This window comes from Salmo trutta, unplaced genomic scaffold, assembly GCF_901001165.1.
Source record: "Salmo trutta unplaced genomic scaffold, fSalTru1.1, whole genome shotgun sequence".
Lineage (NCBI taxonomy): Eukaryota > Metazoa > Chordata > Actinopteri > Salmoniformes > Salmonidae > Salmo > Salmo trutta.
Window position 1 is genome coordinate 369,127 of NW_021822630.1, and position 19,459 is coordinate 388,585.

Below are 19,459 nucleotides of genomic sequence, written 5' to 3' on the forward strand. Positions count from 1 at the left end.
TAAAGCAGAAAATACACGAGAGTTCAGGGGCCTTGCTTTAACAAAGTTAACTATTTTAACTGAAGTGTCCAAAACGTCTTTCAAGCTATCAGGCATTTCCTTGGCAGCAAGAGCCTCTCAGTGGATGCTGCAGAGTATCCAAGGGGCGTCGGGAGCAACTGCTTGTACGCGCGTTACCACTCCACTATGTCTCCCTGTCATGTATTTTGCGCCAACAGCACAGATACCAACACATCTTGACCACCAAAGCCCATTTGATGTCACAAAGCTGTCCAGTACTTTAAAAATATCCTCTCCTGTTGTCCTGGTTTCCAGTTGTTTGCAGAAGAGGATGTCTTCCTTAATTAACCCCCCATAAATGTAACAGACATATACCAGGAGCTGTGCCAGGCCCGCCATGTAATTTTATTTTTGGCAGTGAAACGAGGCTACTCAGGCGAGAAAAATAGCCCCGCTGGATAGCACCGTATAGCCCCATTTGAAAATATAAATAGACTGTTTGAAAATGTGAAGAAATTATTTGTATTTTTTTAACGTTATTTTTGTTTTTTTAATGTGCATTACATTTTTATTTGGCGTACCCCCGACAGCATTGCGCATACCCCTGGGGGTACGCGTACCCCAGTTTGGGAATACCTGCTCTACAACATCCGTAGGGTATGACCCTACCTCAAACAGGAAGAGACGCAGGTCCTAATCCAGGGACTTGTCATCTCCCATCTGGACTACTGCAACTCACTGTTGGCTGGGCTCCCCGCTTGTGCTATCAAACTCCTGCAACTTATCCAGAATTCTGCAGTCAGCCTGGTGTTCAACCTTCCCAAGTTCTCCCATGTCACCCCGCTCTCTCCACACACTCTCTCCGCACTGGAAGTTTTGAAAGAGCGTGCAATTGGCATGCTGGCTACAGAAGATTCCACCAGAGCTGTTGCCCGATAATTAAATGTTAATTTCTCTACCATAAGCCACCTCCAATGTCGCTTTAGAGAATTTGTCAGTACGTCCAGCCGGCCTGTGAACAGAGTCCCCCATGGTGGCTGTGAGGTTATGGTATGGGCACGCATAAGCTACGGACAACAAACACAATTGCATTTTATTGATGGCAATTTGAATGCATAGAGATACCGTGATGAGATCCTGAGGCACATTGTTGTACCATTCATCTGCCGCCATCAGCTCATGTTTCGGCATGATAATGCAAGGCCCCATGTCGTAAGGATCTGTACACAGTTCCTGGAAGCTGAAAATGTCCTAGTTCTTCCATGTCCTGCATACTCACCAGACATGTCACCCATTGAACATGTTTGGGATGCTCTGCATCAATGTATATGACAGCGTGTTCCCACCAATACCCAGAAAATTCACACAGCCATTGAAGAGGAGTGGGACAACATTCCACAGGCCACAATCATCAGTCTGATCAACTCTATGCGAAGGAGATGTGTCGTGCTGCATTAGGCAAATGGTGGTCACCAGATAATGACTGGTTTTCTGATCCACGCCCTACCTTTTTTTAAAGGTATCTGTGACCAACAGGTGCATACCTGTATTTTCAGTCATGTGAAATCCATAGATTAGGGCCTAATTTATTTATTTCAATTGGCCGATTTCCTTATATGAACACCAACACCACCAGTAAAATCGTTGAAATTGTTGCAGGTTGCGTTTATATTTTTGTTCAGTTTAAATGTGGAGAGAGAAAAAAAGGTCATACAAACACATAAAACTCTGGATAGTCTAAAAGTTAGTCTGAAAGTCGTAAAATGTTTTAAAGTTTTGAATAGTCTGGAAGCTGTCAAGTCTGGAAGTCCAATAAGGTCCTAAATAGTCCTGTCTCTATGATGCAGATTGAGGTGTCGAACGTCCTGACCCAGGCAGGGGTCACTCTGACCAGTCTGGTGTCAATGTCTCAGGACCTGGTGGTCAAACTCAAGGCCCTCCACCTGGACACACAGGAGTTTGTGAGTCTCAAATACCTGGTCCTCCTCAACCCTGGTGAGTGAGTCCTCCGGTCCTACTGAATGTTACTTTGCTCTGAAGTACCTCTGCTGTAGGTCACTGGTTCTAGTTTTGGTCCCTGGTTGACTGATTCTCAGCCAAGGAATCTCCACTGGAAACTGACAACTTGATATATTTTTGTATTAGACAATCTCATAGACACTTCGTAAGATAGGCAGAGACAGTTTGAATATTTGACTGTCTTTTCCACACTGCAGACGTGAAGTCAGTTTTGGTAGTCCCCTACAGATGGTTTATAGGTGTTCAACTAGCTATGCACTAACTGTCTCTACCTGTCCTTTTCGACCCTGCAGACGTGAAGTCGGTGCAGGACCGCCGGCAGAAGGAGCTGACCCAGGAAAAGGTGAACCGCACCCTGATGGACCACACCTACCCGGGTCACTCCGACAAGTTTGGCCAACTGCTGCTACGGTTTCCTAAGGTTCGCAGCATCAGCCTGCAGGTGGAGGAGTATCTGTACCAGCGCCACCTACTGGGCGATCTGCCCTGCAACTCATTGCTCACAGATGCTGCATGCTAAACACAGCTGAATATCGCCTTGCACTGCTAACAGATGCTGAACGCTAAACACAGTTGAACAACACCCTGGGCCTGTCCCAAAGCAACCTATTCCATACATGGTGTACAACTTTTAACCAGGCCCCATAGAGCTCTGATCAAAAGTAGTGCACTATATAGTGAATAGGGTGCCATTTGGGACGCACAACACTGTTCCAATCACAGAGATGCTGATTTCTATGCACAGCTGAACAACTACCTGCTGGAAGGCTGCCTGCTGGACTAGGCTGATGGGCTCCCTCTCCTTCACCTGGGTGAGACTATCTGGACTTGTCCAATAAAAAAACATGTTTTTGTATTCCATTGTAAAACGTTTTTGCCAAGGTGTAGCATGATGAACACGACCCAGGTGTCTGTTCAATAGGGCACATCATAGTAAAACATTTTGCAACGAAGAGCAAACAGAACAAATCTAGGTATTACCTCCCTGTTTCACTGCATTTCAAAACATTTTCTGCATACTGAACATCACCCTGATGCCCAGGACTTGATCAACTGCCAATGAGCCTGTTATATGTCCACCAAGACTGTAATCAAAGGGAAACATAGTCCCTAAGCACAGATCTAAGATCAGGGCCCAGTTTTTCAAAAGTTATCTGGATTTCACCTATCGGATAGGATTAAATGCATAGAAATAGAATGAATAAATCATTGACTTGAATGGGGACACCTGTTCTATATATTCTCTCTATGCATTTACTCCTATCCGATAGCTGAAATCCATTTTTGAAAAGCTGGGCCCAGATGACCCCACCACAACCATTAAGGGGATAAGACATTAACATCTGATCCAGGACCTGTGGTTAGTAACAACATCCATCTACTTTGTGTGTTTCCTCCCAAGTAATCATTACCGGTTATTCAGATAAGTATTAAATTATTTAAACACATCTCCAATTGATCATTTGTTTGAAACCCCGAGTTAGTCAGTATTCATTCAGATGGGAGTAGGAACCAAAACACTGCCATATGCTCCCTCCTCTTCTCCTGTACACCCATTATGCAGACGACATATATCATTTGACAAGACAATTAATGCTGTGTATTATTTTTATGTCAGATAAAATCTGGAGAAAGGTATGTCATCCCTTTACCACAAGACCTGTTTGAAATATACAAGCAGAAATGTCCTGTACATTTTATGAATTTTTGGTTGTTCCTTCTCTGTAATACTACTCGCCACTTTCTACTCGCAATTTTATGAAGTTGGTTATAGGTTCCCAATCTGGGCTAGCCATCTCCCAACTAGCTACCAAGAAGCCATTTCAGGCTATCAATCAAGTTAGTAGCTAGCTTGTCTATGTTAGCTGGCGTGCCTGCTGGCAAGGTTGGTAGACTTTAGAAAGGCAAGCAATTACTAAATGTACTGAATAAGATTCACATTCCTTTAATCTTGTACCCAGATTTGAGTATATTTCGTTTCATTAAAAGAACAAACACTCAGGAGGATACAGACTGCTCAAGAGGTATATGTGTTAATTAAGCATAATGATTATGGTTCTAGATTGCAGGAAAAAGCTGTTTCAGGTGTTTGAAAAATGCTAAATTCGCCAACTTCCAGACGGGGGACCTAGTCCACCTCCGAACCACCTGCCAGCCATCCTCACTTTGTTCCCCCTCAGATTTTTGGGGTGCATGACGCCCCTATAAACAAGAATTGTGAAAAGTGGAATCCTCGCGTGTGTGTGTGTGCAAGCAAGAATGCGCTCAACCATTTTCACACACATTTTTTTGTTGACATGGGCCATAGAGGGTACGAGTTTGTTAAACACATGGCATTTAGCAAAACACTCTTCTTAGTCACAGTGCAATTCTGCTAATGCTGACAGTGATAGTACGGACTTAAACTAAAAATCAAAATGAAGTGAGGGGAAAAAGAGACCGAAAAGGCAAGAAATTCTCTCAAACTTTAAAAATGTGGAACTGATAGGCAATGTAACTTTAAAAGGTTTTATGAAGCTTTCATAAACACTAAGGCTTCCATACGGTAGATGCTTTAGAAATCATTTATTAGCAAAGACCATTCTGTATATGTGAAATAAGATCTGTCACATTTGGATAAGCGCTAAAGGTTAGATTTTTTTTTATATAGTACAATTAGGCTTCTAAATTATTTGTGAAGCACCTACTGTATGTCGCCCTATAATTGGTTCATGAAGGCTTTGTTAAGCTTTTAAAGTTGTTAATTTAAGGTGGGTCCAGAAACACTAAGGATGAGCATGACAGAAACTTAAAGGGGTAATGGTGATTTTTAAAAGGATTGTATTAGCCTGGTCCAGTTACCTGGGATAGATCTGTAATCAAGAACAATTTGAGAGGAACACAAATACTCGGCCCACATTGACACGGTGGTAACAGAGCAAAATGAAAAGACAACATACAGGACATGACTTCTATGAAATGAACGTGAATCATCACTTTAATGGAAAAAAACATTACACCAGAAACACCGTTTGTGTCCCCTATGGGGTCTCGGCTTACCCAAAACTGCATATAGTACCACACCATAACCTGCAGAGGGACCAAATTAGGGCTGATACAGTCCTGATTATCCTTCATTCACAGGTAACATATACTGTGTGTGTGATCTCAAATGACACGTCTTGTTCATTTTTGTCCTTCTCGGTTTATTTCTCAGAATGTGGAGAGTCCGCTAAGTGTCTGTTAGACAGTTTTTCTACTCGTTCTTTCACTCACTTGCACGCTCTTCTCTCAAACACACACACACCTCACTAATGGTAAAGCAGCAGGTTAGCTTATAAATAGTTCAACTTGTTTGTACAAATCATTGTCAAAATGAAAGTAATTAGCGATAAACAACATTCATACATATTAAATTGTCATTCATTTTCGTTTCTTTTTTTCTCTCCACACAATGTGAATCCAGGGTAATGCTAAACAGAGTATAAAGTCCTTCATTTTTTCCAATATTATTAATCAAGATAATCATGTACAACGGTATTACGCTATTTTCATTCCTCCTCTCGTACTGAAATAGGAAATAAAGCAAGTAAAAAAAAAAAAAAGAGTTGAGTTCTCATTTCTGCTTGCGAAGGCTGAAGCGATTCACTCAGCACATGTCAAAAGTAGTGGTGTAAAAAAACATCCAGATGTCTACAGCTGAAGCACAGTTGGAGACGGGCGGAGGCCTTTATACCGCTCTGACTGACAGGCATGGCAGCCAGTCAAGAGTGCTAGAGCCCTCGGCAATACAGTACCTCCCAGTACTTGACTGGCGAATGAAAACTGGGGGAGCAGAGTGGTTCGTGCGCCCTACATTCATGAGAGAGCAGTTTGCTAAGTTGGATTTCTTTCAGCTTGGGTTCTTCTGTCCCATCTGCACGGAAAAGCAGCGGACAGGAGGAGAAAGAAAGGTCAGATGAAATGAAAAGAGAGATTGCAGGTCTGTTCCCCGCCATGTTCTGTTCAGAGAGCTGCGGCAGTGTGTGAGATGTACTCTCTCACGCTCCCCACCGAGTGTTTAAGGTCACAATGGATGACTGTGGACGGGGTTAGTAAAGGGGAGGCAGTGGGAAGGCAGGTAGGGTCAGGGGGAGAAGGGAAGGCAGTAGGAGGCTGGGGGAGCCAGGCCCTGGGGGTGATAGGTCCAGTACAGTGGGAAGAAGCCTTGTTCATTCCAGTCCTATCACAACATTATTATTATTATTTTACAATCTAGGTAGATCAGGCTGGGGGGGGGGGGTGAATCAGAGGCCCCTACGTGGTGTAGTGTGTGACAGACAGAGCCCTATGAATGGCTTTAATAGTAGTGATTATCTGTAGCTTGCCCCCTTGTCACATGACATGTACCAATGTCCCCCATACACAGAGCTGATAAGGGTCATATTCATTAGTGCACACCGCAGCAAAACATTTTGCAACGAAAAACAAGCGTTTCTCATTGGACACATTCAGGTAGTCCCTCCCTGTTTTGGTCCGTTTGCTTCCCAGTGAATACGACCCAGGTTGGTCTTAAAGGGGCAGAGACCATCCGGTTGGACAGGCGGTTTGTATAGGCACCAGTGTCATTTATTCCTTTCAGATCCCTCCGGCGGTCTAACTGACCAGCCTACTGAGCTAAAGCAGTCTCCAAATCTACAGCCAACACTGGACCAAACCAATATAAGAGAAAGGAGGGGGTTGACTGGGGGTAGAGGGGCCCCTGATTTAGATATGTCCACCTCCTTCCTCCCCCCGCCCATCACCACCTCCATCATTGAGATGTTGTCATTATTATTTGGGGGTCCCCAGCTTCTTGGGGGTCCCCGGGCGCTTGCTCTGCCACAGGTGCCCGGGGATGGTGAAGGCATCGACGCTCATGGACATGGTCTTGGATGGGATGGTGGTGAACTGTTTGCGGTCCGAACTATACTTGTAGATGGACTCCACCATGGCAGGGCTGATGACACGAGGCCCGATGCCCGTTAGGCGCACCATCTCCTCGGTCTCTGGGTTCATGGTGTAGATGGCCCGGAACTGACAGCTGGAGTCACGGAAGAGGATGAGGAAGTGGTTGGCCTGGCACTTCTCCATCTCCTGAACCATAGAAGGAGATGGGAAGATAAAACAATGTTAAAAACACTTTAACAATGACAATTCAACAAATTCAATACAAATACACATTAGAGTGAGAGCGCTTTGCCAATGTTAACATATGTTTCCCATGCCAATAAAGCATTGAATTGAATTGAATTGAATTGAGAGAGAGAGAGGCAGAGAGAAAAAGTCCCCAAAGCAAGCTGGTCCTGGGGCTCTGTTCACAAACAGAGCCCCAGGACAGCAACATAATTAGACCCAGAGAAAACCAAAAAATTATTACTTGACATATTGGAAAGAATGAACAAAAAAGATGAGCAAACTACAATGCCATTTGGCCCTGACTACTGTGACTGACCAAAATGAAGGAAAGCTTTGACTATGTACAGACTCAGTAAGCATAGCCTTGCTATTGAGAAAGGTTGCCGTAGGCTGACCTGGTTCTCAAAAGAAGACAGGCTATGTGCATACTGCCCACAAAATTAGGTGGAAACTGAGCTGCACTTCCTAACCTCCTGCCAAATGTATGACCATATTAGAGAGACATATTTCCCTCAGACTACACAGACCCACAAAGAATACGAAAACAAATCCAATTTTGATAAACTCCCATATCTATTGGGTGGAGTGTGCAATCACAGCAGCAAGATGTGTGAACTGTTGCCACAAGAAAAGTGCAACCAATGAAGAACAAATATCATTGGAAATACAACCAATATTGATGTTTACTTACCTTCCCTTTTGTACTTTGACTATTTGCACATCGTTACAGCACTGTATATAGACATAATGACATTTGAAATGTCTTTATTATTTTGGAACTGTAATATTTACTGTTCACCTTTTATTGTTTATTTCACTTTTGTAAACATATGTTTCCCATGCCAATAAAGCCCTTTGAATTGAATTGAGAGAGAGGAGGTAAACGGGATATGAACAGTGGCAGTGGGGAGGCTCCAACCAGGTAGACTCTGACAGCCAGTCCAGCCAGCGGAGCGGAGAGGGGGTTAGCAAGGTTGTTGATTTATAGGGCTCTAACAGGGGTTGATTGCATCCCAAATGGCACCCCTATTCCCTAAGTGCACTATAATGGATTATGGCGGTGCCATTTGGGATGCACACATTGATTTAAAAGGTTCTAAGGGGAGTTGTTGATTTAAAGATTTCTGACCTCTACAATCTTGTTTTTCTGCGGTTGGTTGACCTTGCCGGCAAGGCAGCAGCGGGAGATGGCGTTGTGGATGATGAACTTGTTGGACTTGAAGCTGGGCTCCTTGTACAGCTTGGGCCCTGGAAGCCAACACAAATCAACACCAAAACACAATCAATACAAATAACATGCCATATATCAAAGACCAAGTATGTTCCAATATGGGCTTTCTATTAATATGTGGTGGATTGGTTCAAACAGACACTTATGATGACATCGTATTCTCAGTATAGGCTCTGTTCCCATATCCACACTAGCATTCCACTTATGATAAAGTAATCTATCGTAAACATAAATGGTAGCGTAGATCTGTCATGATACAAAGGGATGCGTGAGATAACGAGCAGCATTAGTTCTGGTACTTTGGACAAATCACGATTTTGCAGGTCTTCAATATTCGGACGAGGAGGGAACATTCAAAGAGAGAGCTCTTCGTTCCGGTTCTCTTTCTTAATCGAGCATCTGGCCAATTACACAAGACTTTAGTTCTGGATTAAGTAAGATTATTGATGAATGCTAGTGTGGCTATTATTGGAACAGGAATATTGGAAGAGGGTATGTCACAGTCATGGACCCCGAGTGATGGTTAACAGTAAGCAGTAACGTAAGGTAAACGTACCGGTGTATTCTGGAATGGAGGCGGGAGACGAGGCCGTGGAGGCATTCTCCCAGTCCTTCTCTCCGTTCTGATTGGCCATTCGTCCTGGTGACATCAGCCTTGAGGGGGAGTGAGATCGGCTGTAGGGAGGAGAGGAAATTTGTTGTGAAGCATAACAACAAAACAATCTATATACTGGTACATAAAACAGAGACACTGAATCACACATTTGTTTAAAAAAAACAGGCCAATAGTGAGGACGGGAGCATAGTCGGGCAGCTACAGGTCCCTGTGGGGGGGGAAATACAACTCGTTATGGTTAACCATAGCTACCTGTGTGGTACAGTTACCATAGCAGTGCAGTAAAATACAACTTGTTATGATTGACAGTTAGTTACCTGGGAGATTTCCTGACTGTCAGTGTCCCGCTGTTGCCAGTGTCGTTAGCCATTGAGGACAGGTTCATGGAAGAGTGGGAATAGACCTTGTTGAGTTTGGAGCCTAGTGAGTGAGAGAGTGAGAGAGTGAGAGAGAGAGAGAGAGTGAGAGAGAGTGAGAGAGAGAGAGAGAGAGAGAGAGAGTGAGAGAGAGTGAGAGAGAGTGAGAGAGAGTGAGAGAGAGTGAGAGAGAGTGAGAGAGAGAGAGAGAGAAACACAAACACACAGAAAAAAAACATTAATATGACATCGCAATCTTCTGAGATACGCAGCAACAAAACAAAAAAACGACAATGAACGGCCCAGGAATGACTCAGCAATGGGAGTGCTGGCAGGGAGTTTATATCTACCCATTAATCCCTTGGTGGGGCTGCGGGAAAGCACAGAGTCATCCCGGAACATGGTCCTGGGTCTCTGCTTCTTCACGCCACGCACCGTGGTGGGCTTCTGCCGCAACACCTTGTCCAGATCCTCCATGATCTTCAGCTGCTGCCGCCGCTCGTACTCCTGCCTGGTGAAGGTGTCTCTCCGCTGGGTCGTGCTATCCGAAGAGGGGGTACCGGGGGTCCGGGGCTGGTCCTCACCACCGCCACTCTTGTCTCCCCAGCCCTCGATGTTAAACCACTCAGGTCGGCTACAGGTATAGAGAGAGGGGGGGTAACCAATTAATCAATCAAATCAAGAAACATAAGCAGCTCCATCTAGTTGATTCAGAGAGTCGACTATTGGACAATGCAGTACTGTAAGTGGCTTGAAAACACAACGCACATCGCATGCTCTTTCTCGCTCTTCTCCTCCTGCTCCAGTCTGCGTCTCTTCATCTCCTCCGCCCTCTTCTGCTGTTTCTCCATCAGGGCTGCTTTCCTCTGGGCCATTTCGTCCTCCGGCCGCACCTTGTCATCCTGATGGCGGACACAAACGCACACATACAGATACAGGATTAGTCAGGCTTAAACACAAACAAACACACACACACACATAGTCCGACTAACCTTAAAGAAGAAGCCGACCCCTCCCTTCATCTCGGGTTCGGTCACGTCGCTCATGGAGTCGTCCATGACACTCAGGTCATCCTCGTACCCGCGCAAGGCCGATAGAGAAATCTTGATCAGGCTGCTGCGCTTGCCATTAAACACCCCCGCCGCCGGAACATCACTCTCAAACGAGCACTCTGAGGGCGCCCCCGAGCTCCCACAACCCACATGCTCCTTTCTCCCCGAGGCCTGAGATGTGGTGGTATCCAGGTCGATGATGAAGATGCTCTGGTCCTCGTTTGAGCCGGCGTCCGACATGTTGTCATCCAGGGCCAGTGACAGGGCTCGGGGGGTGGGGGTTGGGGCGGAGGAAGGGCTGGGGGCAGAGCTGATGTTGAAGGTGGAAGAGTTCTGGTCCCGGCACTGCCAGGGGGAGGCGCGGCGTAGGTGGGGGATAGTGTCCACATTCTGCGGCGGGGTGAGCACGCGCGACAGGCCCAGCACTTTGAGGTCCTGGGGGCGGGCGTGGTGGTAGTGGGTGGCCTGGTGCTTGGGGCTCTTGGGAGGCACCGACTGGGCCCGGCGCTGGACCTGGGGCGACTTGGATGTTCTGGCGGGACCGGGGGCGTTGCGGCGGGATGATGAGGGGGAAGAGGAGGCAGAGGCGGGGTCACGGGGGGTGGACGCGCGGGACATGCGGGTCGAGGGAGGGGCCGAGGATTTGAGACTAGACAGGATCACCCAGGACTTGTTGCTGGCGGGAGCGACGGGCTTCTTCCTGATGAGTTGGTTCTGTTGTTCGGAGAGGCGCTGCATGTCGCTCTGCAGGGAACTTAGTGCCGCGTTCAGCTTTGACACGGCGTTGTTGTAATCCCCCAAGGGCGCTGGCTGATGCCCTACCACCCCAACCTGCTCTCCTCCTGGCCCTGCCGCCCCTGCACCCTTCTCCCTTATGGGTAAGGAGGCCTGCTTGTTGTCCAGGAATGATGAAGGTTTGACGTTCCCCTCCTGCTCCACTGAGGGGCGCCGGTTCTCTTGCTGCTGCGCCTCCTGTTGCTCCTCGTCCTCCACGCGAGCCAGCCTTTCCTCTAACGTCAGCCCCCTGAGGTCCTCCGCTGTGGAGGAGGCGCTGACTTGGCCGCCCTCCTCCTCTCTCTCCCCCTCTCCCTGCTCCTTCTTTAACTGCAGGAAGGCGCTCTTGCCCAGTCTCTGGCGGTGCTTGGCAAAGATGGCCTCAATACGTTTCTTCTGGGCCTCGATGGCCTTCCTCTTCTCATCCAGCCGGGCTCCCAGCTCGGACATCTCGGTGGTCAGTCCAGGGCGCTTACTGGGGCTCTCCTCTGTCGACTTCTGGGGCTGGGCCACCCAGCTGGTCATCGGAGCCGTTGCTGCCGGGGCGACGGGTTCGCTGCGGCTGGCGCCGCCGCTTTTATGTGATTCGCCCACTGTAGACGGTTTCTTCTTGAGCTCAGCAAAGCTGGTCATCCTCACGCCACTGTCCGGCGCATCGTCGTCCCCTCCACGGCCTCTGGTGTGGACAGCAGGCGTGGACTGGACATTGGGGAGGAGAAGGAGGTCCTCAGAGGCGTCAGAGTCCATGCTCCCGTCTCTCAGCACCGAGTCGTCGTCCCGCGAGCCCTCCGAGGTGTGTCGGGTACGGGAGGAGGAGGGCTGCTCCCTGGGTGCCTGCGTCTTGCCCCCCATGGGGAGGTACATCATCCCAGAGCGGGACGGGGCGGAGCAGCTGAGGGGTATGGGGTTAGGCGGTTGGGAGGGGTGAGTGGCGCGGCCGTTGTGTCTGGCGCTGGCCGGGTCATCGGGCGAGTGCAGGAAGAATCCGTCGGCTGCCCCGTCAGGGTGGAGCCGGGGCTCCATCTTGCCCTCGTTGTGGATGATCTGCAGGGCCTCCTCGATGGTGGGCAGCTCCCCCCCCCCGTCCCCATCCCTCTCTCCCAGGTCGTTCTGCTTCAGCAGCACGGGCACCACAGAGGAGCTCTGGGTGGCCCAGGAGCCTCTGTGGGAGCCGGGGGTGGCGGGGGGCTTGCTGAGCAGGTGGCTAAGGTCCTCTGGGGGGGTGTAGGGCACGCGGGTCACAGTCTGGCCGGGGGCCACGTTGTCAGAGCTGACCGAGCGGGTGATGGCTCCGCCCATCACGACGTCCACGTCGCTGTCCAGGCCGAAGGGAATGCTAAATGACACGGCTGAGGACAGGGGACGACTGGACAGAGATGGAGGGAAACAGGAAGAGAGAGTTTACTTCCTGAATTGACTTAATAGAAATAGAATTGACCCCAACCTCTGTATTGAGATACAACTGAAATATGAAGCTAACAGAGAGCGAGAGCGAGCGAGAGCGAGAGAACGACAGTGAGATGGGGCCTACCTGAAAGGCTTCTTGGTCCATGTTCTCCCAGCTCCCTCTACATGAGACATGGAGGCAGACTGAGTCAGAGATCCTGTACACATTCACACACACACACACACACACACACACACACACACACACACACACACACGTCAGAGCATGCAAAGATGCACAAACACCAACAACAACAAAAAAGCACAAAAAAACTAACAGAAAAAGCTTTATATGGACCCACTGATAAACACATGCAGACCACACAGTTACAAAAGATACAATGGCATCCTCACCAGACCTGGGTGTAAACTTAACTGTTCTCCCTCAAATACTTAGAGGAGCAATTGACTGAGCATGCCTGCCTGTGGTCTCAGATGAACGGGGTTTGCGCTTTCGGGACTATTCCATTGCTTTCATTGTGCCAGGCAAGCTCATCAATCAATCAGTTTTGTATTATATGTACTATGTATAATTATGTTGTTTTGTTGTAAATAAAACAAATACTATTTGAACCCGGATGTTCTGCAGAGAACAGAAGTGTGACAGACCTAAATGATGGGATGGCGTTGCCCTGCTCTCACCTGGCGCAGACACTGGTGAGGAGATGGGCAGGAATGGCTTCTTGAAGATGGAAGGAGAGCCGCTTAAATACAGACAAAAATTTGATTCAAGTTTCAAGTTCAAGTTCATTTGCCATATGTAATAAATACATTGGGAATCTACTCACTCACCAGCTCTCACAATAAACTTTCACTCTAAAGATACCATTCCTGAAATAGATGACTTTATATTTTCTATATTAGTGGTAATGTTAGTGATTAAGACTGTGCGAGCTGCTGTACCTGTTATTGCTCAAACTGGTTGGCTTGAGTGGTGCAGAAGCATCTGGAATAAAACAAACGGTCTCATTAGTCAAATATCGACACTGCCATTTAGGCCTACGCAGGAATCACATATAAGACCTGGGCTTGAATGTATCAAGCATCTTAAAAGTAGAAGTGCTTGATATAGGATCAGTTTTGCCTTTATCATCACAATGAATAAGATTATATGGACAGAGAGGACCTGATCCAAGATCAGCACTCCTACTCAGAGTCGCTTTATGAATATAGGCCTCGGGGTGTATTCAGTGAGGCGAAACGCTTTGAATATTGCAGATAGAAATGTAATAACTAGAGCTGACATAATTCCCTATTCAACTTGACAGACCATCTGTTCTATAGGACACATTTCTATGTGTCAAAGAACCCAGCCACCCCAGTCATAGTCTGTTCTCTCTACTACCGCATGGCAAGCGGTACCGGAGTGCCAAGTCTAGGACAAAAAGGCTTCTCAACAGTTTTTACCCCCAAGCCATAAGACTCCTGAACAGGTAATCAAATGGCTACCCGGACTATTTGCATTGTGTGCCCCCCTCCTAAACCCTCTTTTTACACTGCTGCTACTCTCCGTTTATCATATGCATAGTTTAACTATACATTCATGTACATACTACCTTAATTGGGCCGACCAACCAGTGCTCCCGCACATTGGCTAACCGCATTGTGTCCCACCCACCACTCGCCAACCCCTCTTTTATGCTACTGCTACTCTCTGTTTATCATATATGCATAGTCACTTTAACCATATCTACATGCAAATACTACCTCAATCAGCCTGACTAACCGGTGTCCGTATGTAGCCTCGCTACTGTATATAGCCTGTCTTTTTACTATTGTTTTATTTCTTTACTCACCTAATACCTTTTTTGCACTATTGGTTAGAGCCTGTAAGTAAGCATTTCACTGTAAGGTGTTGTATTCAGCGCACGTGACAAATAAACTGATTTGATTTGAATGTTTTGTAACATAGCATCCTCCTGAACATGGCCCATCAAAACACTTACCAGTGGTGTTCAGTGGCTGAACAAACTCTGGCCTCCGTACCTCAAACCAACCCAGCAGCTCTGCTAGGAAACTCATCATGTTGACCTGAACATACCAGAGAAACAGTTAAAGGGCCCCTGTAATGCCGTTTCTATCTCCATAACAAATCATTCCTGGGTATCAATAAAGTTATATGCTCTAATAGTTTTATTACAAAAATAGCATCCAGCCCCAGTTGGCCAAACACTCTCTGTATAAGACAGTATAGGCAGTGACATATATTTAGCCATACATTTCTAAATACATGGCTCTGAGGGCAAGACAAGTGTAGATCAGAGTTCTGGAGCACTACCATCCTGTAGGTTTGTACTACAACCCTAGTCTAGCACACCTAATAATAAGCCAAATTAAATCAGGTTAGTTACAACTGGGGTTGAAGCGAAAAGCTACAGGAAGGTCACTCTCCAGGAAAAGGGATGATGTAGATGTGGCTATATGGGCCCACAATAAGGTGGGGGTGTAGTACCTGGAGCACCTGTGGGGTGTAGAGCAGGTCCTCCAACACCAGGGGGCAGCAGCTCTTCAGACAGCTGTCACAGAACTCTCGGATCAGCTGCAGGTTGTGCAGGCTGTCTGCCACCGCCATGGACTCCTTCATACACACATCTGAAGAAGAAAACAAGGATTACTTTATTATCCACGGGTGACAAATGGAAATTCGACTTCCGCTTTATCCCAACCCCTCCGAAAGTCACACATACAGGTTGGATGGGCTAGGGCACAGGGAAGCCATATTGCGACACCAATTTAACACAGGAACGGTACAATGAGCAGCTAGTCAGGTCATGGAGTCTAAACATCTAACACAGGACAATGAGAGGGTAGTACAGTAAGTGTTATGATACACTGTACACAGTATGTTACTGTATTAAAGGTAGTGTGGTTTAAACCTAATTGGAACCTTGTGTGACATAGTAAGCTAGGCTTTTTAGACAAACCCCCAGGCATGTGCTATATTATATTAGACAACTGTACACTAGTCCAGTGTTTTTAATTTGTATTTGCATATCAAATACTGTCAAGTTCATTTTTATCATGTGGTTTTATTTATGTACGTACCCTCTAGTCGCAACAGGCCGGGACAGTAGTAGTGTACAACAGCAGCGATGGCACAACCGTTGGAGAGGTCTTTGACTTCAGTCACCACCGGAAACGTAGGCTTCTGTTTAGGCAGCGTCTTATCTTTTCTGTAGCGGATCTTAGATGGGGTGTGTGAGAGAGGAGAGAAAAGAGGGACATCATTGAGTGAGTATGGGAGAGTTAGGGAGATGTCCAGGCTGTACAGTTCAATGCGAGTTCAATGCAATACCTTTGATGTTTTCATTTGGAGAGCTCGTTCAAGGCCAATGTTCTTAAGAAACACAGGTGGACATACAGCGCAAACAGTACACACACATACAAACACCACCCATCAGACTCGAGGATAACGTGACCAACAATGTGCTCCTAGAGAAAATAGAGAATAAAAGGGATGGAGGTGGAGAGAGAACAGATAACATGCCATGGAAGTGGAGAAGAGAAAGGTGCAGCCAACCAGTCAGCCAGACACCAGAAGCCATGGGGAGAGAGAGAATGGCTGCGTCCAAAATGGCACCCTACTCCCTATATAGTGCACTACTCTTGACTAGGGCCCTGTTCAAAAGGGAATAGGGTGCCATTTTGGATGCAACCCTAGAATGAGTCCAGAGACAGCGAGGGCTTTGTCAGTGGCCAGGAGAGAGAGTCATCGGTGGAAGATATTTAACCCAACCTGACGAAGGTGAGACTATTCAGGTATTAGACAATGACTGAACTGAACACAGCCAGCACAGTGTCAACGCTATCAGCAGACTAATAACTGGGGTCTGTTCAGGAGAGTGTAATGTTACACAATTGTCCCAATCAGATAGTCATAGCTGTTTTACAGCCATGTTAGAATTGGGAATCTGTCACATCTACTTGTTTCACCTCACGTAAAAGGCCTACACCATAAGCTCATTACTTCATACTCTATGGGCCCTGGCTAAAAGTAATCCATCAAATAGGGAATTCGGTGCCATTTGGGACTCAAAACAATGACTGGCTGGTGGCTAGAAACTGAAACCTCCCTCACACAAGGTCCTTTTTAAGACAGAGTCGACCAGAGGGAATGGTTTCTAGAATTAACGTTTTTTCACATTTCCAGAGCCCTGAGTGGATTACATGTGATTTACATCCAACAACACCCTACCCTTCTCTGCCACCCCCTGTGACATCAGCCCAAGGAAATGTACAGACAAGCAGTATGCCTGCATTATTATATTGTTCCAACAGGGGGAGAGGCAGAGAGAGAATAACAGAACAGACCTTTAATTTGAAAATCTAATAGAGAAAATATGAAGATGGAGAGAAAGACAAGAAATGACACAACAGAGAAGAAAGAGGAGGAACTTACAGGAACAAGTTTCCAGTACCAGTGAGTGGGACACTGTCAGAGAGGAGGAAAGAGTGAAGGAAAGGAGGTCGGAGAAAGAGAGGAAAGTGGGGGAGGAGAAGACAGGAGGAGAGAACAGTGTCGGTATTAAGGCTACTTTAGTAGGATAGTTAGAAAAAAAACAGTTTTGAAGAGGGTATATATATATATATATATATATATATATGATGTATTGGTTGTATGATTTTTAGGCATATATATATATATATATCCTAAAAATCATACAACCAGTTATTCTGGCTATCATGGCTAGAAGAGATCTCAGTTACTTTGAAAAAGGGGTCTCTAAGGAGAATAGGGGGTTTAAAGGGTGTGTGTGTGTGTGTGTGTGTGTGTGTGTGTGTGTGTGTGTGCGTCTCAGTGACCAGATCTCAACCCAATTGAACACTTATGGGAGTTTCTGGAGTGGTGCCTGAGACAGCGTTTTCCACCACCATCAACAAAACTCAAAATTATGGAATTTCTCATGAAAGAATGGTGTCGCATCCCTCCAAACTTCTAGGATCTATGCCAAGGCGCATTGAAGCTGTTTTGGCGGTTTGTGGTGGCCCAACACCGTGTTTCCTTTATTTTGGTAGTTACCTGTATAAGCACCAGGGTACTAGGGAGATTGCATGTATAGTGTGTGCGTAGGAGACTATAAACTTAATGTTCACAATAAAATATACATATCTTACAAGCACACTGTATAAAGCATGCTTGTTCACAGGACATTTTTTTGTTTTTTCAATTTAAAAAGTTAAGTTCTTGTTTTTCCATCAACCAACAAAACACATTCACAGATGTGACAGACTTAAAAAATAAATAAAATAACAATAATAAAAAAATATTTAAATGTTTTTTTTTTTTTTTATTAAAAACTTGCCGCAGCACTATCAAGGTTCTTATTAGCCATTTCCAGGCTTAGCTGAGACGACAAGCAAGTAATTCGATTTTACAGCACCTTACACAACATGTATCTGCTCATTTCCCTAATCACCCAAGGATTTAAGTTGGCATGACTCAGGGCTTTTGGCAAGTCTGGGTTGCATACTATAGGCGAGTGAGAACATATTTGGGAAGAAATGCACAGGTACTTCTTACAGTCACTCCACGCTGGAAGGGTGCTGTAAATTAAAGGTTTTGGCTATGTTGCCCACTTCACAAGTTATTAATTGCAATATTCATATGTGAATACAATTGAATATAATTGAGTTTAGGGGCAATAAACCACAGGATTGGGCTTCTCTGAATCCACGTTGAGACTTGTCTGTTTGTGATCCATGTTAGCATGTTGCGGATTTGGGCAGACCAGTAGTACAATTGAAGGGAGGGAAGGGCAAGACCACCCTTAGATTCAGGTTTCAATAGAGTGGAAAACTTGATCCTAGGATTTTTATTGCCCCATATAAATTTGGTGATGCTTTGGTTAGTTGTTTTGAAAAAGGAAACTGGGAGATAGCATGGGAGCATCTGAAATAAATAGTTCAATCTAGGGAGGATGTTCATACGGATGACATTAATTCTTCCGACTAAGCTAATTGGGAGAGAGATTCAGGTTTGGAGATCGTTCTTGATTCGATCCAGGAGTGGAAGATAATTTTCCTTGAAAAGGCTATTCAGATTTGGTGTTTTGAAGATCAAGGTATTGAAACCCCTGTGTCTTCCATCGGAACGGACAGAGTGTCTTCATAGAGCTGGTAAGTGTAAAATTGAGAGGGCAAACAGTGGATTTGTTCAAATTTATCTTATATCCTGAAAACTTGCCATACTGAGCAATTGTGTCTAAAATGGGAGGGAGGGATTTCTCAGGGTTGGGTATGTAGAGCAAGGCATCCTCTGCGTAGAGCGAAATCTTGTGCTGCAGGCCGCCTGCAGAAACACCCATAATACTTGGATTGCTCCTTATCAACTCTGTCAGAGGCTCAGCCCCCAACAAGTAGAGCAGGGGGGACAGCGAGCACCCTTGTCTTGTGCCCCATCCCAAAGGGAATCGGTCAGAGTTCAGTCCGTTAGTGGTCACCATGGCATTTGGACGAGAGTATAGGGACTTAATCCATTTAATAAAGTTTGGGCCCATATTTAACTTTTCTAAGATTGAGAACAGAAAGCTCCACTCTATCCTGTCGAATGCCTCCTCAGCATCCAGTGAAGCCAGCGTTTACTTGATCAATAAATAATATCAAAAAGATGGCGAATGATATCAGAAGAGTACCGGTCTCTAATAAATCCAGTTTGGTCCGCTTTTATTATTTTGGGAAGAAGAGTGGCGAGCAATTTGGTAATTATTTTGTCATCGAAATCCAACAAGCTTATGGGCTGGAAGGACGAGCAGGATAGAGGGTGCTTGTCTTTTTTGAGCAACACTAATGCGAGCTGTTTGCCTAGAGTCTGGGAGAGCTCAATTTTTGC

At 46.0% G+C, this 19,459-nt stretch overlaps 2 protein-coding genes across 6 annotated transcripts in view; one reads left to right on the plus strand and one right to left on the minus strand.

Moving 5' to 3' along the window:
- Positions 1-1,841: 1,841 nt before the first annotated feature.
- LOC115183053 (nuclear receptor subfamily 5 group A member 2-like) lies at positions 1,842-2,539 on the plus strand. The gene is made up of 2 exons (XM_029744406.1): positions 1,842-1,995; positions 2,313-2,539. The coding sequence occupies exons 1-2, from the start codon at positions 1,842-1,844 to the stop codon at positions 2,537-2,539; spliced, it is 381 nt and encodes a 126-aa protein (XP_029600266.1).
- Positions 2,540-4,964: 2,425 nt separating this feature from the next.
- The window catches only part of LOC115183059 (calmodulin-regulated spectrin-associated protein 3-like), a 53,760-nt gene continuing 39,265 nt past the window's right edge, over positions 4,965-19,459 (minus strand). Inside the window, exons 5-18 of one of the 5 annotated variants that reach the window (XM_029744418.1) lie at positions 17,030-17,062; positions 15,676-15,814; positions 15,083-15,222; positions 14,577-14,661; positions 13,534-13,576; positions 13,240-13,334; positions 12,716-12,788; positions 10,351-12,550; positions 10,127-10,260; positions 9,709-9,992; positions 9,320-9,422; positions 8,943-9,061; positions 8,285-8,403; positions 4,965-7,113 (exon numbers count right to left, since the gene is read on the minus strand). In XM_029744418.1, the coding sequence (XP_029600278.1) occupies positions 6,811-7,113; positions 8,285-8,403; positions 8,943-9,061; positions 9,320-9,422; positions 9,709-9,992; positions 10,127-10,260; positions 10,351-12,550; positions 12,716-12,788; positions 13,240-13,334; positions 13,534-13,576; positions 14,577-14,661; positions 15,083-15,222; positions 15,676-15,814; positions 17,030-17,062 (3,870 nt within the window). In that variant the 3' untranslated portion in view covers positions 4,965-6,810. The remainder of the gene's footprint in view (positions 7,114-8,284; positions 8,404-8,942; positions 9,062-9,319; positions 9,423-9,708; positions 9,993-10,126; positions 10,261-10,350; positions 12,551-12,715; positions 12,789-13,239; positions 13,335-13,533; positions 13,577-14,576; positions 14,662-15,082; positions 15,223-15,675; positions 15,815-17,029; positions 17,063-19,459) is intronic. The other 4 variants (XM_029744419.1, XM_029744422.1, XM_029744420.1 and 1 more) reach the window with 4 other exon arrangements.